Source organism: Myxine glutinosa, chromosome 5 (assembly GCF_964187855.1).
Source record: "Myxine glutinosa chromosome 5, kmMyxGlut1.1, whole genome shotgun sequence".
NCBI classification, from domain to species: Eukaryota; Metazoa; Chordata; class Myxini; order Myxiniformes; family Myxinidae; genus Myxine; species Myxine glutinosa.
The window spans coordinates 173,131,623-173,155,473 of NC_136265.1; the positions used below are offsets into that span (position 1 = coordinate 173,131,623).

The 23,851-nt window shown below is 48.7% G+C and overlaps 1 protein-coding gene across 3 annotated transcripts; it reads left to right on the top strand.

Moving 5' to 3' along the window:
• Nucleotides 1–14,554: 14,554 nt before the first annotated feature.
• LOC137426718 (uncharacterized) lies at nucleotides 14,555–23,180 on the top strand. Of its 3 annotated transcripts, none has more exons than XM_068115525.2 (4): nucleotides 14,555–14,603; nucleotides 18,637–18,867; nucleotides 19,112–19,227; nucleotides 19,734–23,180. In XM_068115525.2, the coding sequence occupies exons 2-4, from the start codon at nucleotides 18,729–18,731 to the stop codon at nucleotides 20,583–20,585; spliced, it is 1,107 nt and encodes a 368-aa protein (XP_067971626.2). In that variant the 5' UTR covers nucleotides 14,555–14,603; nucleotides 18,637–18,728; the 3' UTR covers nucleotides 20,586–23,180. The 3 variants fall into 3 exon arrangements, with proteins under 3 accessions (XP_067971626.2, XP_067971625.2, XP_067971624.2); XM_068115524.2 differs by having other exon boundaries at nucleotides 18,640–18,867; XM_068115523.2 differs by lacking the exon at nucleotides 14,555–14,603 and having other exon boundaries at nucleotides 17,718–18,867.
• The last annotated feature ends 671 nt before the right edge of the window (nucleotides 23,181–23,851 follow it).

The following is a 23,851-nucleotide window of genomic DNA, read 5'->3' on the forward strand; positions in this document are numbered from 1 at the left end:
TAGGTATTCTTTGGCGATTGTTTTACACATTTGTTTGTGAGATATTTGGTGGCCCTCTTCTACTCCAAGGTATTTGTATGATGCTTTGTTTTATACCTGCTGTATTGTTGTTTCAAGGTCAATTTTTATGTTGTCTGATTTTGTTGGTTTACCCTGTACAAATGTGCACTTGTCTCGTCCAAATTCCATTTGAATGTCCTCGGGAAACCGTTTTTGTAGTTTTAGTTGTTCTGTCAATTTTTTGTCATTTGGCGAGGAGAGCTTTAAATCATCCACGTACAGTAGATGTCACCTTTCTTATTTCTTTGGATGTTTGTCTATTGGTTGTTAGGGTGTATCCGTGTCCTTGTTCATTGATGAGGTTACTTAGTCGGTCCAGAGCCAGACAAAACAGAAGGGGGAAAGACTGTCTCCCTGGAAGATTCCATGCCATATCTTCACATCTGGTATTTCGATATTTCCTTCTGAGTGTTGTAATATCAATGTGGTATTTATTCCAGAGCTCCATTGCTTTCTCAATCAGTTTGAATATTTGGGGATTTATTTGGTATATTTGCATGCATTTTATCATCCACGAATGTGGGACAATGTCAAAAGCTTTCTTATAGTCTATCCAGGTGGTGGACAATTTAGTTCTTCACATTTTTGCAATTTTCAAGTTGGGCCTTGTTCAGTAGTAGGTGGTCAATTGTTCCATAACACCCTCTCTTACATCCCTTTTGTTCTGCCTCTAATCCTCCTTGCTGTGTTAGATGATGGCACATCATTTCTATGATGATTCCAGTCAGCAGTTTGTATGTGGTTGGTAGGCATGTTATCGGCCGGTATTTGTGGGGGAGTTGAGTTTCCTCCGATTTTGGGATGAGAAAGGTGTTCCCTTCTACGAGCCTCTCATCCACTGCCTTTTCCTCTTGGATCAGTTCTATAAATGTCCTGGCGTAGTGATTGTGAAGAGCATCAAGTTGATTTATGCAGAAATGTTGAATTTAATCTGGGCCTGGGCTTTTTAAGTTTGACATTTTTTGCAGTTGTTTTCTGATTTTCTCTTCATCAATAAATCAATGGGGGAATTGCCTCGAGAGGTTGCTTCTTACTTTCAAAGTTTGGGATCCATTCTGCTTCCTTGTTATGTTATTTTCGGTCTTCAAAAATTCCTTCCAGAATTTTTCCAGTTTATCTTTTTCAGGGGAGTTGACATTCTGCTTTTGTTTCCCCAATTCATGGTAAAATCTCTTTGGGTTACTTTCAAACATGTGGTTTTGTTTTCTCCAGTTGTTTCCTTCTTCATAGTTTTTTTTAAATCTTCCTTGCTATCATTTCCTTTTTGAGTTTGTTTTCAACACCCAAGCACTCGAGGTCTTTATCTTCGATTTTGTGGTTGTTTTTTAGTCTATGGATTCTCTTTTTTAGTTTTGGTTGTCTTTTCTTTCCTGAACTGTTGTATTTGGCCTCCTTCCTTCTGCACTTGCTCTCTTTGTGTCTCTAATCTCTGTCTCCAATGTGGAATTTGTTTTTTCTTTTTGTCGGGCCTGCTTTTTTCTTCTTCTGGTGTTGTTCGCCTGTTACTTTTTTTTTGAATAAATAGTGCCGCTGCCAAACACACGACATTGATTTCCTTCAAGGTGGATGATTTTGAAATCTTTTTTTCAAATTGAATGGTTGGTTCGCCTCATTAAGATTTTTGTCCGTTTATTGTTTTCTATTTTGCGTGACTCGGCGCGCTCCGCGCGCCTCACCACATGTCGTTTCAGAGAGGTAGGCATCTTTGACCATTTTGGTGTCTTTTGGGTCTTCATGGTGTTTTGGGTCTTCAGGGCCATTTGGGTCTTCAGGGTCTTTTGGATCCTCTGGGCCTTTAAGGGTATTTTGTGTCTTTGAGGTGTTTGGGGTCTTTGGTGTCTTCAGAGGCTTTTGGGTCTTAAGGGTCTTTTGGTTCTTCTTGGTCTTTAAGGGTCTATGTGTCTTTTTGGGTCTTCAGGGTCTTTTGGGTCTTCGGGGTCTTTTGGGTCTTCAGGTTATTTTTGGTCTTCGGGGTATTTTGGGTCTTCGGTGTGTTTTGGGTCTTCGGGGTGTTTTGGGACTTTCGGGCGTTTTGGGTCTTTGGGGTGTTTTGAGTCTTTGGGGTGTTTTGGGTCTTCTGGGTGTTTTGGGTCTTTGGGTGTTTTGGGTCTTCGGGGTGTTTTGGGTATTTGGGGTGTTTTGGGTGTTTGGGGTGTTTTGGGTCTTCGGGGTGTTTTGGGTCTTCGGGGTGTTTTGGGTCTTCGGGGTGTTTTGGGTCTTTGGGGTGTTTTGGGTCTTCGGGGTGTTTTGGGTCTTCGGGGTGTTTTGGGTCTTCGATGTGTTTTGGGTCTTCGAGGGGTTTGGGTCTTCGGGGTGTTTTGGGTCTTCGGGGTGTTTTGGGTCTTTGGGTATTCAGGGTCTTCTGGTATTCAGGGTCTTCTGGTATTCAGGGTCTTTGGGTATTCAGGGTATTTGGGTATTCATGGTCCTTGGGTATTCAGGGTCTTTTTGAGCCTCAGGGCCTTGAAGGGTATTTTGGGTCTTTGGGGTCTTTGGGGGTCTTCAGGGTATTTTGGGTCTTCAGGGGTCTTGTTGGTCTGAAGGGTCATTGGGGAATTACAGGGTCGTCAAAGGTCTGAGGGGTCTCAGCAGTCTTAATGCAACTAAGAGGGTTAATTAAGAGGGTGGTTATTTTATTTGAAGAAGAAGAAGACGTTTTCTTCGCATATAAACATAGCGACAAACAGCGACAAACAAAGCGACATAACGACATAACCATATACGTTTGCTCTATTATAATAAGATGCGATAAAGTTTTGGTCTTTCTCTGAGTTTTATCAATTTCATTGGCTAACTCGTCTTCCAGTCTTTGCTGCTGCTCATCATCTTCACCATCCTCCTCTCCCTCATTCTGCTGCTCTCCCTTGTCTTTCTGCCCATCACCATCTGCCTTTTCCATTATTTTCCCCTTCGTTTATGCCTGAGTCTTTGTCTCTGAACCAGTCTTGCCCCTCTTTCAGGGGGACACTGTCATTCTTTCCCTTTGCCACACTTTCTTCGTCGCCTTTGGTCCGGCTCTATGTCGCGGTTTGGTCCCCCATCTCGCACAGCCAAAAATTCCTCTCGTGCCATCTCGGCCAAATTCCTGACATCTCTGTCTTCACCTTCAAGCGAACACTTAGATCCCTTCACTCTAATCTCTCTTGCCACTTGTTGCCTTCCCCTACATATAATCTCTTCTATTCTATCTTTATGAAGATATCTTTTAATTGTTGAAAAGACCTCAAATTTATCAAAGAGATCCCTAGTGGCCAGTTTGGGTTTTTTTTCAGCTGGTTCCTGGACCCTTCACCCTTACCTTTACTCCCCCCATGGCTCATGTATGGAATACATCTTGCATTGGAGGATTATCTCCTTCTCCTCAACACTCTCCAGGTTTCCGTTTGTAGTTTTCTTCTCGAGAGTATTTTCTTTGATGGTGGTGACAGTTATCACTTTCGTGCGTGTGTGTGTGTGTGTGTGTGTGTGTGTGTGTGTGTGTGTGTGTGTGTGTGTGTGTGTGTGTGTGTGTGTGTGTGTGTGTGTGCCTCAAGGGATGGAATGGAGACCTACCGGGTCTCAAAGTATCCACCTCCGTTTGTGTGTGTGTGTGTGTGTGTGTGTGTGTGTGTGTGTGTGTGTGTGTGTGTGTGTGTGTGTGTGTGCCTCAAGGGATGGAATGGAGACCTACCGGGTCTCAAAGTATCCACCTCCGTTTGTGTGTGTGTGTGTGTGTGTGTGTGTGTGTGTGTGTGTGTGTGTGTGTGTGTGTGTGTGTGTGTGTGTGTGTGCGCGCGTGTCCGAATGTGTCTCCGAATGTGTGTCCACATTGTCCGAATGCGTTTCTTAGACAGCAACATTCCCAAAAAGCTATTTTATGGTACGGTTGCAGGTGAAATAATTCGGACTGTGAGAGCAACGACACACAGCTCTGAACTGGTCAATAAATTACAACAACTAGTCAGACGTATGTTAGCGCAGGGAGCTACTGTTGGTAGATTCAAACAAGTTTTCTTTAAAATCACAAAACGACACCAAATCGAATTAGTAAAATACAATACGAATATTAAAAATATTATTCATGAGATATTCATGTAAATAGTAAATACAGTACAATATAATAATTAAATATACTACAAATCAATGTTGCTAGGAATCAGTGGTTGCTAGGATACGGCAGCATGCAAAAAACCGTTATAGGTGACAGTTTGAACATTCGAAGTACAGTTTGATCGAAAGGTAAGTAGTGTGGTCATGCTGGTTGGTAGATTGATGTATTTAAGGGTAAGATGTGAATGATTTAATGATATTGTTACAGACACGACTTTGATGTTAAGGTGGGCCGAGCGGAATGGCCGTCGTGTCCGCACAAATTACCCGACTATACTCGACGTTGACGAAGTCGCGCGATGCTGGCTCAATAAGAAAAAGAAGACACCCGGCTGGATTACAATAACACAATACGACACCAGGGGTTCAGTTCTCAAGACCTCCGGAGGAGGTTATATTAAGGCGGAAGGTTAGATTACAACTACAAGAGGGACAGCATAGAAAGACAAGCACTTAGACACACTCTTATATTAACCCCGGACAGACGACAGGTAAACGGGACAAGGCTGACTCACACGGGGGTTGATGGCAAGGAAAGGCAGATAGCGATGGCTCAAGGTGCACTCTTGGCTCAAAGCAGAATCGACTCGGTCCGGTCCAGAGATGCAGGGAGGTCACAGCGCTGGGAAGGCGACGTTCTTTCTCCAAGCTGAGGCGCATCTCACGTCACATCCGGCGCGGGGCCGCGTATATCCGGCGGGGAGTGACACGCCCTCGGCTCGTTAGCTCCGCCTCGTGGAATCGGCACGTTGCTTCTCATTGGGTGCGTGCGGGGGGTTTACCAGGCTCCGCCCTTGACGAGGAGCTGACAAGGAGCCCCTTCGTGGTAACCCCGTGGAGCGCATGGTCTGGAGCTAATCGAGCCGGTGTGAGGACGCATCCTCTCCCGCTCCGCCGCCATCTCCTCTGTTGTTGTTGTAATTGTTGTTGTAGTTGTTGTTGTTTGGGGAAGAAGATGGAAGGAGGTATGGGAAAGGTCCTAAACTCACTACTGATGCCATATAATCACATTCTGGTGCAACGAAGAGTCATAATTAATGGAGACGAGGCCTTAACTGACATAGAATAAGAATAACTAGGAAGATGTCCGAAAGTTGTCTACGTGTGGTGCGGTGGACCTGGGCACGACATTTAATGGGGGAATAAGGGGAAGGTCGGCTCTACTGATTGTTATTTACATGCAATGGGACTAGGGAATGGGGGATCGGGGAAAGTTGGGGAGTATTGGAGAAAATAGGGGAATATTTACAAGCGGATATGGAGGCCAAATTCCATATTCGCAACATTGCACCCTTCTCTACCCTCGGGGCGTCCCGACCCGATAAATTTTTACCTACTTTAGTGTGGCACGCAATGTAGTTCCCTCTACTATTAACTCTACCCTGAGTGCGACAGTTTTACAGATATTCACAAATGAGTAAATATGTCCCCCTGCGACGTTGCACCCTTCTCCTCACAGAAACACACCCACAGGATAACCGAATCCGGAAAGAATTCGCAAACTAAACGTACAGCCGGTAGGGAGCATTATTTACAAGACTACGCTGCTATTTACACTACGATCCAGGACCTGTTTTTGGAGGAACACATGCAGATGTTATGCATAGAGAGAGCGCGCTTGCCAACATCGATACACCAACCCACGAGTGCTCTGTGGCCGACGGCCTTTAATAACGTGCAGAGCACCCTTCCCGAGCATCAACAGCACCACCCCACCACCAATCGGTGCAGTCACCATTGTTCATTGGAATAAAAATAAATTCGACAACCCCTAACCCTGCAGGTGTCTCTTGCTCTTCTTGTGGTGCACTTGGTGTTAACTAAAAGTGGTTCACCTGTATGGCATAGGTGCCACGTTGACCCATAGGTCCATCCCCGGGTGGTGCTTGGCCGCAAACGAACTGCGGTCCATTGTGGGTGGCCACAAACATTGCGGTCCATATGGTGTATCGATCCCGGCAGCAAACAGCGAAAGTGCAGGCCCACAACTGCGCAGCCAGCACCTCTCTCTCCTCTCTCTCTACCCCAAAGCCAGATCCTCGGAGGTGGGAGACAAAAGAAGACACAAGTGAGTAAGGTGGTAAGGGCGCAAAAGTGCACGCAATGTAAGGTGATGCACACTGGGGGCACATGGGAACCAGGTGAGACAGGTACGTTCCTATCGTACGCCCCCCCCCCCCACCAGGTAACCTACATGGCCCCTCCCTTACCCCTTACTGTATCCACACAACACAACACTACCCATAAACATCTACTTTACAAATCAACAAACATCCCTACTGTCTTCCCCGTTCCTCCCATATACCAATTCGTCTTCTCTCCCTCCTAACCAATCAAATTTGCCATTTTCAACTCTCATCAAAATTTGCCATTTTCAACTCAACATCAAAATTTGCCATTACCAATTCATCATCAGTCCCTCCTAGGGAGGGAGAGATGGAATCACCCCAATGTCTCATCCACGTCGTGATGCGTCTCACAAATCCTCACAGCAATCTCATTTCCTGCACAAAACAAAGAAAACACAGGTGTGGAGTCATCATCATCACCACAGGTAAGTGGCTGCGTATGGTGCGACAGGTTCATCAATCCTAACTATCTCCTAAATGACTTTAACAACTTTACACTACCCGGGGTCTTTCTCCGGCCAAACCATTGGCCCCCTTACACTATGGGTTCTAAAAACCAATTCCCATTGGCCAAACTGTGGTGCTCTTCAATTTGGGGTCTCACTCCCCCGATTCATCTCCCGGTGCCCTCGTACAATTTCTGGGCTGTGGCGTGTACCTCTCCCAGTGGGTCTACCCACCTGCACACCTCCACCACTGCAGTTGCCTCCGAGCTTACCTGCTCCTTACCCTAACCTAACTACCTGGGGAAGGCCCTCTGGCACTCTCCCCACTCGGTGCCCTCTCTGGCACTGGGCTACCCGGGTCCGTCCTCCGGATCCTCGGGCCCCATCCACAACTCTACCGGCTCCCAGAGCCCACCTGCGGCCTCACCTGGCCGACATCCTCACAGTGGTGGAGTGCTCAACCAACTACACACACTAACAGGCTACACGCCCAGCCATTTCCACAACACTAATGCACCCATTCACAACACCATTCTGCAACCGCACCACAGATGCCAATATCCAACCACAATTTACCTGCACCCTCTACCTAACACTTACACTACCCGCCCCGGGTATCCGTGATGGGGGTCCACTCTTCCCCCATCCACACCTTCGCACCATGCACACCACTCCGTACCACTTACTCCAACTCTCTCCACACACCTGTACCTGCACACCTGTGCTCTCACACCTGGTGCCACTGGCACCCTTCTCTCCCCAAGCGCATTCGCGCTGATCCACACACTCACTACTCATACACTGCTCCACACACCTGTCCAGTTGCACACCTGTGCAATCACACCTGTTCAATTCTCACAAACACGGCATCATCTCAGCTAACTACTCCCTTCTGAAACTTGCGCTTCCCAGTCGTCCCTTTAAACTATTGCGCTCCCTCGTCATTATCATCCACACTAATCTACCTGCGTCCCCACTACAGGTATCAGTCACTAACTAACCTTAACGTCACCTAATGTCATCTTCGCTAGATCCCTACACACAATATCCTAACCCACCCGGGCTAGTTTTCACTGCCATACACCCCATAAGCTATAGCTCCTTTGCCCCCACATGGGAAGGGTGGCAGGGATGCCATCCCACCACATCGGGGGTCTCTCACTACCAATTTTGCACATCAAATTTCAACAAATTAAAAATTTGCCAATCACTACTCATCATCTGCCAATCACTACTGCCAATCCCTTGCCAATCATCAAATTTTGTTTTTCTCTAATTTTGGGTCCAATACACTAACCTCATCACCCAGTCGACTCACTAATACCTCTCGGTGCGCCAATCCCTGTCCAAAGCCCGGCTTCGTAAAGCCAAGCAATGGATGCTGGTTGTTTTGTGCCAGCGGCTGGATGCGTCCGGCATTCGGGGCAGGGACGGGGGCTTACCCGGGCCGAGATCCCACGCACCACCTCGGCGTGGAGCCATCCAATGTCCCGATCTCGACCTGCCGGCACGTCTCAACAAAAAGTGGTCGCCATAACGACCCTTCCTATCGGGCTGCCAGCTCCGCCTAGTGGAGCCTGGACGCGGCCGTTCAAAGCGAGGCCCAGCACGCACCGAGGGCCCGATTCGGCTATAAGTCGTTCTCAACTCTACCCCATCTAACGTCGATGCTTCACCTGGACGCTTACACCCCGCAGCCCGTTCCTTGCTCACACATCCCGCCGTGCCCATGCTCCTCGTACCTTTCCTTACACACCCAGGTACACCCATTCCACTCACAGCCTTGGTCACACACCTGACCACCGAACACTTTGGCACACATTCGTTGGTCGCACACCTCACCAATACACCGCTTCGCGCCCCCTCCTCGGTCACCTCCTCTGTGACAATCACAGGTGTGCCCTCATTCGCACACCCAACCACGTGCCTCACCACCAACTCCAGCGTGCATTCCCACTCACGCTCTACCATTCCAGGTGTGCATCCTTCCATCCCAGGTGTACATCCTCGCTCACCTGTCACAACTAACTCACGCTCCATGTCACTCTCACTACTTTCACCTCCATTCCTGACAGCGCACTCACCCTTCCTCTTGACAGCGCACTCTTTCCCCATGCACCTGTCCGTTACACACCTTTCTCGCGCACACTCTCCCGTTACACCCTCTGTAACACTCACCACAGGTGGACACTCTTCCTTACTTCTGACAGCGCACTCTTTCCTCATGCACCTGTCCGTCACACACCTTTCTCGCGCACACTCTCCCGTTACACCCTCTGTAACACTCACCACAGGTGGACACTCTTCCTTACTTCTGACAGCGCACTCTTTCCTCATGCACCTGTCCGTCACACACCTTTCTCGCGCACACTCTCCCGTTACACCCTCTGTAACACTCACCACAGGTGGACACTCTTCCTTACTTCTGACAGCGCACTCTTTCCTCATGCACCTGTCCGTCACACACCTTTCTCGCGCACACTCTTGCGCACACTCTCCCGTCACACCCTCTGTAACACTCACCACCCCGCGCTTCCATGTGCTCCCTCGCACACACGCTACGACCGACTCACTCTCGCCAGCACCCTCACTCCTTGGCACGCACTTTTTCCTCACACCCCCCAGAGTCGGACTTTCTCGCACACCTCCTCTTTCGCACACCAGACCTGTCGCACACTTCACCCACGGCCTCTCACGAACACCCGGGTCTATCTCGACCCCCAAGCTTATTAAATCCCCTGGCGCATCATACGCACGACCATATTGGTCACCACTTACACCGGGTCCTCTTCCTCTTCGCTTCTCCTCCATCACCTGCGAATCCCTCATCCGGTTAATGAGCACATCATCACGATCCAAACACAGACTTTGGACCAATTCTTTTACTTCCTCCTTTATCTCTTTCTTATCCCCTCTCCGTCGCTTCTTAATTTCGCTCATCCCTTCTTCCACTTCTTCTAATTTCTGCTTCACCTCTTTTATTCCCCGGTACGTCTCCTCAAGCTCGTCCTCCAAGGCTACCTTGACCGTTTCCAGGTGCGTCCTCACCTGCCGGTCCTTCGTCTCCATTACCTCTATCACCTCGTCCAACCTCGTTGTCAGTCCCTCACGTACCATCTGACATTCCCTCTTCGTCGCTATCAAGTCGTTTTTTATGTCGTTTTGTGTCGCTTTTAAACCTCCTATTACCGCTGTGTTCTTCTTTACCTGGTCCCCCAACTCCTTTTGTCCCACTGTCAGTTGTTCTACTCCCAGCGTCAACTCCTCTATACCACCTTGCAATTTTACAGTCCCCTTTCTCACCTCTTTCTCCATGCGCTCCTTACAGTGCCTCACCTCCTCGCGCACTCCTCCGACCTCCTCACTCACTCCTCCTCTGATCTCCTCTCCCATCACTTGCATCTCCTGCCCAGATGCCACCCTCATCTGCTGCATTTCCTCCCTGTGAGCATCCAGTTTGGTTTCTACCCCCATTCTGACCCCCTCTATCTGCTGCTCCATTTGTTTAACTTCCCTTTCCGCTTGGTCCCTCATGTCCCTCAATTTGCCTTCCATACTGTTTTCTAACCCCTCTAACCCATTTTTCACTCCCTCTATCTGATTCTCCTGGGCAGCCATTCTATTTTCTACCCCCATTAACCCATTTTTCACCTCTTTTATCCCGTTGTCTAACCCCTCAAAATTATTGTCTAACTTCCCAATTTTCTTGTCTAACTCCTCAAAATTATTGTCTAACTTCCCAATTTTCTTGTCTAACTCCTCAAAATTATTGTCTAACTTCTCACCGGTACCCCTCATTTGGCCCTCTAATCGCCCACTATCAACCCTCATTTGGCCCTCCAATCGCTCACCCTGAGCATCCATCCGGTTCCCCAATTGGTTACTCTGCAGTTTGAGGGACGCCTGCATTTGCGCCATAAATTGCTCCATGAGGACCTGCATCTGGGCCATCCCTCCCACTTGTGCAGCGGGTGCGGCCGCCGTAGCTATGTGCGAGGCGCCATTTCGCGCGTCTGCTACCCCCGCTGTTTCGCTCTCCTCATGTCCCTCATGTCCCTCAATTTGGTCCTGGACCGACCCTGCTTCACTCTCCCTAACCGGACCCCAGCCGTCTTGATCCGCCATAGCGCGACTTTCAAAATTCGGGTTTTGTAAAACAAAACGAATTTCGGCCGCTCCAAATTTTGACCAAATTTTTTTTTCTCCTCTATTCGTTTTTTTCTTTCAAAATTTGGTCGGGCCTCGAATCCCACTCCTGACACCAATTGTTACAGACACGACTTTGATGTTAAGGTGGGCCGAGCGGAATGGCCGTCGTGTCCGCACAAATTACCCGACTATACTCGACGTTGACGAAGTCGCGCGATGCTGGCTCAATAAGAAAAAGAAGACACCCGGCTGGATTACAATAACACAATACGACACCAGGGGTTCAGTTCTCAAGACCTCCGGAGGAGGTTATATTAAGGCGGAAGGTTAGATTACAACTACAAGAGGGACAGCATAGAAAGACAAGCACTTAGACACACTCTTATATTAACCCCGGACAGACGACAGGTAAACGGGACAAGGCTGACTCACACGGGGGTTGATGGCAAGGAAAGGCAGATAGCGATGGCTCAAGGTGCACTCTTGGCTCAAAGCAGAATCGACTCGGTCCGGTCCAGAGATGCAGGGAGGTCACAGCGCTGGGAAGGCGACGTTCTTTCTCCAAGCTGAGGCGCATCTCACGTCACATCCGGCGCGGGGCCGCGTATATCCGGCGGGGAGTGACACGCCCTCGGCTCGTTAGCTCCGCCTCGTGGAATCGGCACGTTGCTTCTCATTGGGTGCGTGCGGGGGGTTTACCAGGCTCCGCCCTTGACGAGGAGCTGACAAGGAGCCCCTTCGTGGTAACCCCGTGGAGCGCATGGTCTGGAGCTAATCGAGCCGGTGTGAGGACGCATCCTCCCCCGCTCCGCCGCCATCTCCTCTGTTGTTGTTGTAATTGTTGTTGTAGTTGTTGTTATTGTTGTTGTTTGGGGAAGAAGATGGAAGGAGGTATGGGAAAGGTCCTAAACTCACTACTGATGCCATATAATCACATTCTGGTGCAACGAAGAGTCATAATTAATGGAGACGAGGCCTTAACTGACATAGAATAAGAATAACTAGGAAGATGTCCGAAAGTTGTCTACGTGTGGTGCGGTGGACCTGGGCACGACATTTAATGGGGGAATAAGGGGAAGGTCGGCTCTACTGATTGTTATTTACATGCAATGGGACTAGGGAATGGGGGATCGGGGAAAGTTGGGGAGTATTGGAGAAAATAGGGGAATATTTACAAGCGGATATGGAGGCCAAATTCCATATTCGCAACAATATCATATTATCGAATGTGTAAGGAAAGTTATAAATATATGATAACACATTAAGTCCTATTGCGAGTAAAGTTGGAATAAGTGATGTTGCATTGATGGGTTGACTGACTGCCTGGACGCAACTGAGGTTGTGGATCTACTGATGTACCATCTATTGATGTGGATCCATGATCGAGGTTGTGGATCCGCCGTTTGGAGAGGTCCTGGGCTGAAAGGATCGAAACCTCGAGGAAGAACGGTGCCCGGCTGATCCGTGCAGTCGGGAAACTAGTCAGTTGGTTACAGGTTAAGGTTCTTGCTTTAGGTGGAGAAATTATGTTTGAGGTTTACAATTTAAATAAAGGTGAATATGGGATGTTGTGAAATTAACATCATTTCCAACAATCCTTTAAATTATTTAAGTTTAGGAACAACCGATACTGTACAATTATGTGTGTGTGTGTGTGTGTGTGTGTGTGTGTGTGTGTGTGTGTGTGTGTGTGTGTGTGTGTGTGTGTGTGTGTGTGTGTGTGTGTGTGCGTGGTCATGTATCAGGCGAAGGTCATTTTTGTAGTTTACAGAATTCACAAACAACAGGCACAACTCTGCCATTCATAAATCTCCTTCAATAGACGTCTTCACAAGACAAAAGGAACTTTGAACCTTTCTTTTTGTACATTTCTCACAGCTCGTCTTGCTGTAACCTCCGCCCAATCCCCTCGGATGGTTTCCACAAATCGACATCGTTCTCCTGATGTCGATGATGTAAATGTGTGTGTATATTTTTTATAAATATTTTATAAACAATATTTTTATAAATATATTTGAAATATTATTTATTTAAATACTCGTGTTCTCTTCGACCCAAACCGACCCCACTCCCAAGCATTCCCTTTCTCCAGGTTGTGGTTTTTCCCTCTCCTCTCCCTCACCTCTTTTCGTTTGTTAGTTGTCGGTTCGAATTTGTTCCTTTTCTGTTTCATCCTCGCTTTCCTCTTCTTGATGTGTTTCATTCAGCCTGTTCACCCCCACGTGTCCTCCCTTGATCTCACTCTCACTTATACTCTGCTGTTGGTGTTTCCCTCTTACCATTTTGTTTTCCTTGCATTCTTCCCAAACTCTTCCCACGAGCCTCGACCATGTTTGCAAAAATTAATCGATTGTTAAATTACTGTATTGAGGTTGCTGGGTCCAGTCTCTTGTCATGTGAATTGTATGTTTTTGGGGGATGGGGATGGGGAGATGATGAGTCGCAATTTGATATCCGTTGGTTTTAAAACAAACTAAAGTTAAGTGATCCAATACAATCAAGTTCTTCCAGTGTACAGTATATACTGTACAGGTAAATGGATGTTCGGCTAGCAGGATGACCTAGACTAGACGACACAGCTATAAACTGCCATCCTGGTGTTTCACAGGCATCAATGAGTGTTCCATCCCCCAGATGGACGTTAAGCTGGGTGTCCCGTCCGCTGATATTAGTTGGTGGATGTTATAGATCCCACGGTGTCCTTCACGAAGAGTAGGCGAGCTATCGCCGGCATCCTGAAGAAATTACAAATTCCTGCCCCAACCACTGCAGGGAAGGCAATGGCAAACCACCCAGCATGTCTTGCCAAGAAAATGCTTCGGTAACCCCGACGCTCTGTAAAGAGGTAAATGCCATCATCATAACTGGATGTTAATTGGACGATGTGATGGACACGTGACGTGCTTCCAGACCGACACTGCGCTCAAGCAATCCGGCCCCGTCGGTATCATCCTCCAGTGTTGCAGCTGCAGCCATGATGTTCGAGAGGGTGGACGAAGTGTTGATCGACGAAGCCAGGACTTCATCTTGTTATTTCTGATAAATGTCTCAACGACAAACGGCGTTGGAGGTCAAGCGGTCGTGGTGGGGAAGGGGATGGATGAGGGACGGTTGCTCAGAGGGTCGTGTCGATTGAGGACCCTTGAAGCACCGAGGATGAACTCGTCGATGGTGAAACGAGTGCGTATGTTGAGGACGCTGCCCCCAGGGCACACAACTAACGACCCGCGGTTGATGCACTAGCCCCCAGGGCAGAAACTGCATTATTGGTATTTCGCGCCATTCTCGGAACGCACGTTCGAATCAAGGATTGCTCGGCCTTCCATCTCTCCTTCCCTCCGAGGGATTAAATTCCAATCACAGACTCCACAATAACACAAGAGAATGTACAAATAAAACACTCGTGGAATTCATCACTCGTCACCCGTGGATGCCACCGCTGTGTGTTAGGGCCCAGACTCGGTGCGCCAAGGGACCCGTTGCTCCCCCCTTTCCCCACTTCCCCCGTCTCCTTTTCCTTTGCATCCGTCCTTCCTCCTCCGCTCGCCGCCACCTTCGCCCCTCACCCCCTCTTTTTCCTCCTCCTCCTCCTTGTCTCTCGATTCCCTTCCCCCTCCACACTCCTCCCTCACCCCCCTTCCTTGCCTCCCTCCCTCCTTCCTTCTCCACCTGCAGGCGCGCCGCAGCCATCTCCCGCAAGCCCTGCTTCCAAGCTTGCTTCACCACCAAGGTACGTCTACACTCAATGGACGCGTTGCTGATGCATGGGGAAGGTGGGGGAGGAAGGGAGGGGAGCAGGATAAGAGGCCATCCCCAAGGGCGGGATGAGGTGCCCCGCGGGCACGGTGTGCGGCGCACGGAGCGGGGCGACCCCGAGAGTCATCGATCGAGCGGGAATCGATCGCCGCGACGCGGCACGCAGTCGCCCACACCCATCCCTCCCCTCGTCTGCCCCTCCCTCCACTCGCACGACCCATCCTCGTCGCTTCTTCCCTTTCCCGTCTCCCTCCTCGCCTCCCCCCGTGTCGCCACGTGAATTAACCCCGGACCCCTCTTAATCGCATCCGTGGGCATCGCAGAGGCGATTTGGCCTCCGCCATGCCACCCTTGGCGTGACCACACAGAGATAACCGCGATGATGTCTCCCTCTGCCTCTTCCCTCCTCCACCCATCATGCGAACACTTCATCCCCTCCTTGAGCTTTTCTGACCCGCGAGGGATTCCAGGCATTCCTTAAACCGCCATTCAAATTGCACCGACCGTCTCCTTAACGCATTTTGCTTAGTTTCCCCCGGTTTTTTTTACTTCCGGATGTGAGAAGCTCTCACCACCAATCACCTTTACCTTTACCTTTCCTCTCACCGCCTCCCGAGTCCCGAGGCGCTCTGCGCTGTTGTTTCGCTTCTGGCGCCACCCGTTTCCTGCGTACGGACCCTCGGGAGCTCATTCGCGCCGACGAGACGGAGCCGGGGACAGATCGAGCCAACATGACGGAGTGGCGACGTGACCGACGGTCTACCTCGGCGCACCACGACCCCATAATGGCCCTGGAGCCGTGTTGCAGCCGCTGCGATTTGCTGCACTGTGCGTGTTCCCTGCGACCCTGATAACGAACGGTGCGGCCCGGGAACCACGCAGCCGGTACCTATTATTCCATTAACCGGCCGTCGCAGATCGGAACGCCATAAATCCTCACGTCATTCAAACCTCACCACCTGGACGGTGTATTGGTATTACCTCTCCCATCTATAGAGGGATCGATCGCTTGCTTCGATCATCGGCATATGAGGTCGTCGATTTAGGATGTTTCCTCTGACCAATGAACGGGCGGGGCCGAAGGTGATTTATTAATTTTTTCAGCTGGGAGTCCAATTGCGTTTGTGACGTCATGCCGGTGCCCATAAAACCGGGCCATTTTAACACCGTACGGTGACATTTGCTGACATTATTCAAACCCATCGGCGGGGATTTGAATTCGGAGCTTTGCACTCGGAATCCGTTTTAATTGGAAAATAATTGTCGTTTGTATGGCGCGTATTAAATAAATAAATACACCGATCAATTGCTCGTGGTCATTAACATAACGACTGCATCGTCAATCAGTGATGATGTATCATGTATATGATGTTATTTATAATTGCTGCAGCGACGACGACGTGTGTAGTTGTTTGGAGGTGTGATGAAACACCGAGTTAATGGCGACACCAAGTGACGTGTATATATGGGCAGACGGCACGAGTCAAGGTGTTGAAATAAACGGTACGGTATGTTGTCGAAGTCGGTCTCCTCTCAGGTGTGTTAAGCAGGTCGCTCAGCTCGTTGTGCACGGATACTGTAATGCAATGCTCCTATGTTCCTGCTGCTTGTTTGTGTTTGGTTCCATGTTTTGTGAATTACCTTATCCCACTTCTGACACCATATAAGACTGTTCTTCCCTTGGCTTCATGTACGCATGACATAGACATGCAGCTCGTGTGATAAGCAGGTCGTTCAGCTCGTTGTGCACGGACACTGTAATGCAATGCTCCTATGTTACTGCTGCTTGCTTGTGTTTGGTTCCATGTTTTGTGAATTACCTTATCCCACTTCTGACACCATATAGGACTGTTCTTCTCTTGGCTTCATGTACGCATGACACGGACATGCAGCTTGTGTGTATATCTGCTTGGTACGTTTAGCCGCTAGCGGGATCTCCTTGTAGATAAAATGCTCGTTCTGGCGGAGTTTTTGTTAATAAAGTTTACCTGTCGCATCACCTGGCTAAGACTGCTGAGTGGTTTTGGGGGAGATAACTCAATGCGCTCTTACGAGGTCTCACACTGTGCTGTGTAACGTTAATGACCTGCTCAATCTTTCTAATTATTACTTTAACATTTTTCAACTGCTTGTCCGATTAAAGCACTTAAGAGGCTACTCTGTGGCACACAGGTTGTTGGGTTTGAATTGTTTCAAAAGAAATCCCATTGATTAGATGAGCGTAGCACTCGATACAGCAGAGCAGTGTGTATTGTCCGGTGTCGCGAGACGCACTGTGTATGCAAGCAGCGCCCTGGGGGCAGCGACGAGGGCCATGCGAGGGCGCATCACTAGGCGCACGGCAGCATGCCGGGGGTAGCATTGAGAGCCAGGCGAGGGCGTGTCACAAGAAGCACGGCGTGCAAGCAGCATCCCGGGGGCAGCATTGAGAGCCAGGCGAGGGTGCATCACTAGGCGCATGGCAGCGTGCCAGGGGCAGCATTGAGAGCCAGGCAAGGGCGCGTCACAAGAAGCACAGCGTGCAAGAAGCGTCCTGGGGGCAGCATTGAGAGCCAGGTGAGGGCACGTCACAAGAAGCACGGCGTGCAAGCAGAATCCCGGGGGCAGCCTTGAGAGCCAGGTGAGGGCGCGTCACAAGAAGCACGGCATGCAAGCAGAATCCCGGGGGCAACATTGAGAGCCAGGCAAGGGCGCGCCACAAGAAGCACGGTGTGCAAGCAGCGTCCTGGGGACAGCATTGAGAGCCAGGCGAGGGCGCGTCACCAGAAGCACGGCGTACAAGCAGAATCCCGGGGGCACCATTGAGAGCCAGGCGAGGGCGCGTCACAAGAAGCATGGCGTGCAAGCAGTGTCCTGGGGGCAGCATTGAGAGCCAGGCAAGGGCGCGTCACAAGAAGCACGGCGTGCAAGCAGAATCCCGGGGGCAGCATTGAGAGCCAGGCGATGGCACATCATTAGGTGCACGGCAGCATGCCGGGGGCAGCATTGAGAGCCAGGCAAGGGCGCGTCACAAGAATCACGGCGTGCAAGCAGTGTCCTGGGGGCAGCATTGAGATCCAGGCGAGGGCGCATCACAAGAAGCATGGCGTGCAAGCAGAATCCCGGGGGCAGCATTGAGAGCCAGGCGAGGGTGCGTCACAAGAAGCGCGGCGTGCAAGCAGTGTCCTGGGGGCAGCATTGAGAGCCAGGCGAGGGCGCGTCACGGGAAGCACAGCACGCAAGCAGTGTCCCGGGGGCAGCGATGCGAGGACGCATCACGAAAATAATGGGTGGTTTGCCATTGCCTTTCCAGCATTTTTTGTGCATGCTCTATCCTTTCTAATGCTGAGCATTAAGCAAGGAAGCAGTATGGACCATTTTTTTTAAATCTTTGGGATGACCCAGATGTGAGATGAACCACTGACATCTCAGACTCTAACGTTTGTGCCACCGAGTCGGGTCCATGAGCATTAGGCCTCTTTCAGCCAAAAAAGGTGTTTCTTGATGATATCGTCTTCCTCAGTTCCTCCAGAATCCACACAACTGCTCCCTTCCAATGAAAATTTCATTTACTAATCATACAAACAGTAACAAACACCTATTTGCTCTACGACACCATCGAGAGTCAGACCATGTATAAATGGTCTTGCAGCTCCCTTGTCACGTCCCTTTACAATAGGCTCGCTCATGGCTTGTTGGATTTGGAGATACCTGGTGTGAATATCACTGCGTTGGGACGGTACCTGGTGTGAATTTGGCGAAACCATGTAAGCGATGAAGCGGAATTTGAGATCTTAAGTGAAAGGACGGGCTTGTTTGTTTAAACGATGTACACTAGGCGTTGTGTTAATGACCTAATGAGATCCGTCGCTAATGTTGTAAGGATGCCCAGAAAGAGGAGGGAAGCTGAATCCCTGGGATGTGTCTAAGCAAATGTAGCAATGGTCTATCTCCCCTTACTGCTATTCATCTCCCTTGTACATACTGTAACCCAGCCCTCCTTACATCCTCCCCACCCTTTCTTTCAGCAGCACTCTCCTCCCAGGCTCCTTCTCCCACTGCTGCCCCCACCCAGCAGCTGTTTTGTATTCCAGCATCACCCGGAGCATCGCTCTGAGAAATGACCCTGGTCTTACCGATGAGTAGAACATGCAGCCTTCCCGAAGATCAGCGAGCGGACGTGACCGACTACTCGCCGACGTGGGAGCAGCCATATCGGTCATGCAGCCTACTCGGGTCACCATGTGCCGAGCGGGCAGGTGCTTGACGCACACACCTACCACCATTCCCGTTCCCCCACCTTCCTCGATAAGGTCCCCACTCCCTCTCCTGCCGAGACCGAACCATCAGACTTAACCATGAAATATTCATGGTAAAAACTGCGCGCGCACGGTTGACCTTGAGTGGACTTTGCGCTCGGGTGCATCACGACTCTGCATCTTCTGATAAAGGTGTCTGATGAGGCTGACGGAAGCTCCCTGTCGCCTTCCGCTGTGTCCGCAGAATCCGCTTACCGGGGCTTTTCCAGCTTCCTGGCGACGTCGAAAGTCGCATATTTCAAGCGCAAGCATGTGGAAAATGAAGATTACCATCCTCCATGCCGGAGCTATCGGCAGAATGTGAGTCTTCGGTGTCTTCCTCTTCTTTTGCTCTTACAGTAGACACGATCGGGTCCAGTTGTCAGATGTATGTCAAAACAGGACTCCCATCTGAAACGTATCAAAATCACAATTTTTAATGCTCAACTTCCCCTTTGTGCTGCTGAATATATGAATGTATCATTCGTCCATTATATCATGCTTGGGTATGCTATTTGTATGGATGTTAGTATATGGTAACGTTATCCAATCAAATGCTCTGTTAATACTTCGCAATACAGCACTTCAGTCAATGTCTTTTCTTTTTTGAGTTAGCCAATGACGTGCTTGCTTAAAATATTGCAGACAGAGCGCATCATTTGCCTACTTTGTAATCCCAGCTGTACCTGCTGGTAATCCTTTGGTAATCACTGATGTGAGGCAGTATATATTGGGCACATGAGCTAGTAGCTCCCAAAGCGCTCTTTTATTGGCCCCGTCATGTATACCGGCCAAGGGGCTTGTAACGCCTGTCATGTGCTCACCAGGCCTGCAGTGCGAGTGAGGACCGCACGCAGATACTGCAGCTGTCATTGGAGAAACTGCGGCTCATCGATGACCCAGAGCTGTTCTTGCGTCGCTCGGTTCTCATCAACAACCTATTGAAACGCGTCCATGTCGCCATGCGCAGTGACTGGTGCACCCCGGGTTGCTGCCTGCAGGCGGATGGGGAATCTCCAGGGGTCGCAGCACAGTGGCTCGCCCAACACTACCTGCCCTACATTAAGCGCCCACGACTAACCCGCCCTGCAGATGCCTGTTTTGAGTATCCTTGCGCCGGCGTGCCCCTCTATCCTGAATACATTGCCACCTACCCTGGAAATACTTTTGGTGCCTATTCAGATGCTACTGGAGCCTTCTACCATAGTGGGTATAATTCTACGGGTGCCTGGTTAAAAGCGTATCCAGAGGAAGTGCAAGACGTCGAGTCCAATGAGAGCGGGCATGCTACGGCCGAGAGGAGAGCCATTGAAGACTGCTATGCCGGGTCCACCAGCCCTGCCACATCTTCGCTCCTCGGGATCCCGCTGGGGCTTTTAGGGCCACATGCAGCCATGGGTCGTTTTCGGCGCTGCATTTCTGATACGGAAACCAACGGAGATGCATTTCGAGCTGAGAAACTTGTGTGTACATCACGGGATTCATGTGAAACGCAATCTGTTGCCTCAGTGTCTCCTCTCACCAGCAACCCCACTCTTTCCGTCGACCCTGCCATGCTTGACTGCCGGTCCTGTCAGGAAACATCTGACAAAGAAGCAGATAGCAGTCCTTGCTGCCTGTCAGCACGTCACTGCGACCCACCGGCTGGCACTAAGAAACCTCAGGCCGAACTTGGCTGAGCGCCTTTCTTTGGGCTGGACGAGATTGCCGACATGCCCTCCTGATGACCGAAATAGCACGTGAGCTGCTCGGGCGTACACCGCCATAGGTTCACGTTTGGAACGTCGCTACAGCAAAGGGCTTACAGGAGGCCGGTGATAGCTGCGTGGTTTTCATGCAAACTCAGCTGAGCTTCTTCGGCTCAGGAAAAGCTGCTCGAGGATCAATTAATTAATTAGTAGTGGCATTTCTTTTACCATTCATAGACCATGACCATCTTTGCATTTCCTATTTTGTTATCTACATCTTCCAATTTCATTTTAACTTTTGTCCTCCTTCCTGTATCCTCAACCATGCATTTTGATTTATTTTCGAATTTTATTGTCCTCGCTCAACTTCCCCATGTTCCTTCCGTGTGATTTCTAGTTCGCCTACCTTTCCACTACCCATCCTTATTCAAACTCATACAAATGATGCGCCACTGCAGGAGTCTTTCCTGAGGTTAGAGCATCTGAAGGATCAAGTCATGAGAGAAAGAGAGAGAGGACTCTTGGAGGTTGTGGTGAAGAGGCTACAGATCCACATGTAGCAAAATAGAAAGAGCCACACGTGTCAGGAGGACCTATTCGTCCATCGCTAAGACCCAGAGGACTACACTTCTACACTTCCTGGCATTACGGGTCAATGAACAACATTGCTTCGCATAAAAGGCAACTTATACTTTTCTAGTACAAGAGTCGAACATATTGTGTCTGCCAAAAACCAGCCTTTGATGTGTGGCTATACTGATACATTCCATCGAACTGTGCGATGTGGGTTCCATGTGTTCAGTTGTTCGATTTGCTTTGGGAGGCCAGTACGTCTGGCCTCTAGTGACATGTTTGTACGTACTTAAATACAGTCTTACCCCTCCACCCCTCTCGAAAATGCGTAAAACATTGATGCACTTTTCGCCGTCATTTGTACTATAGCCTATAGGCGACTAAATTTAACCGCGAGGTTGAGGGGGTTTTTGTAATTTTATTTTTTTGAAATTATACTCAAAGGCTGTACGTATTTAGCTTGTGTTTGTAGACCATCTGTCTCGAGAGCAGGACTGTCACGTCCGCAAGTAATTAGGCACAAAAAGGCACCTCTGGTTTAGTTGTAATTTTAAACGCGGATCAAGTGGGAGCCGTTAAGAGGTACAAGAGAATTTGTTGAAGTGCCTTAAAAATAAAGCTATTGTGGGTGAGGTTGATGATGGCTGTGCATGTTTGGGATAATTCAAGATGCAGGAAATTTTGCCAAAATTAATCTTCAGACGCAATACTGTTCAGCATCCAATTTGACTAGGGTGAAGTACTTTTTAGTGTAGGTGTGTGTGTGTGTGTGCGTGTGTGTGTGCGCGTGTGTGTTCCATCTGTGTGCATGAGGGCCAACACCCAGGCCTGAATCATCCAATGGAAATAGGCCAGAAATCCGCAGAAACAACCACGCATTGTAGCCTCTTAAAAGTATCTGCGTTACTGAAATGATTTCAGTTTCCGTTTCGAGCAATAGATAGAAAGCACGAGGACGTGTCTCGGTGACAGGTGCATGCTTTTGTGTACGGCGAGCACTCTTTTCGTTTTCTGCAGACGTTTTGCCTGATAAACTGGAACAGCCCACGGATCCAAACCACCCACCACCACACCCCTGCTCTGCAGTTATAACGCGAATGAGAAGACGCAGCTCTGAAATCAGCACACATTAACTCTCTGCACTTATATACTTTGCACGCAAAGAAGAGTCTTGCTGTTTTGGAAGAATTGCTTTTCCGTAGAGGAGGGCGAAGGCGTGCGGCGTTGTGAATGGAACGAGAACTTGAGCTCGTTAGTGAAGGGTTTGCGGTGGGGTGGTGTGCTGCCGAGCAGCACCTACACGAGCACGGGTTGGGGTCTCAAATGTGTAAAAAATAATAATAAAAGAAAACAATAAAATGAATAAATCCCGAATAAAGAAAAAATATTTTAACGAAAACCAACATGTTTGCATTAAGAAGGCATTTGCAATTGATAAATGTTATAGTATGTACATAGTTTGTAAATCACAAATGTACGCGACCCTGCAGGGTGATATGATAGACCGTCGCTGTTGAAACCTAGCTCTTGTTTTTATTATTATATTTTATTTTATTTAAATTTCTGTAAAATTCCTCCTCAATGAACAGTATTGCTTTGTTACTGTCCACTAACCATTCTTCTTCTTCTTTTTTTCAAAAGAGCAAATGTTTTTATTTTGGTTTTTTTCTTACTCATGGAAATAGTAAGTATAATGGGGGAGACCTCATTTCCTGTGGGTCTTCAGAGGTGCGAGTGAGTGGAAAAGGCGTTTTATCCCTACAGGGTAACAAGAGGGTTCTACAGGTAAGACTGTGGTCGAGGTATATCATCATACACATTCATTTGGGGGTTGTTTTTTTTTTTAAAGGGCCAAACTCCATACGTTGAGTGTTTCCCATTGTCATTTATATGTTAATTTATTTACTTGCGAGCCAATAAATGAAAAGCATATTTCTGATGATCGAACCAATGTTGAAGTTTACATCGTTACCATGGAACGAATAAACTTATGAATATAAGTTGTGATGAAAACGCTTTGATTCATTCATTTATTTATTTATTTTCATTCGCTCAGGAATCCAGTATTGTGATCTTTTTTATTATTATTTTAAAATTTTCATTTTGCTCCAAACAAAAGAGATCTATAGTAGTTGTGTGAAGGAATGCAGGTAGAGAGACAATCACGTGGCACAGGTGCAACGGAAGGTGGGGACATCCCATTGGTACCCTGTGCTACCGGCATCTGATGAAGTCGCAGGTATGGGCCCAAGTCACAAGAATTACGGAGTAAGATCATCTGGGAGAATGGACAACTGTATAAGATGGTACTTATTGTATAACCTTCACAATGGACAGAATGAATTGAACTTTGAGTTTTCTTTTTTGGGGGTTAGATGGGGAGCAGTTCATTCATTCATACCTGTGTAGCTGTGGCTGACTGGTCGTTTTGTTGCATCGATGTGTCCAGACTATTCCACACTATTCCAGTTATCTGCCTTATTTTCACTGTGGATTTTGTGTGATATTGTTATGCGATGACCCCTCTTGCCCGAAAACATCGAATATGTGCGTTATTGTCAAAGTATATCCCCAATGATTACCAAAGAGCAATGTTTGTGAAAGACGTTTGGATGAAAGAACAGTTGAAGAGATTGACTAAAAGAGTTATAATCAAATATTTCAGGAAATGCTCTTGGGAGAGC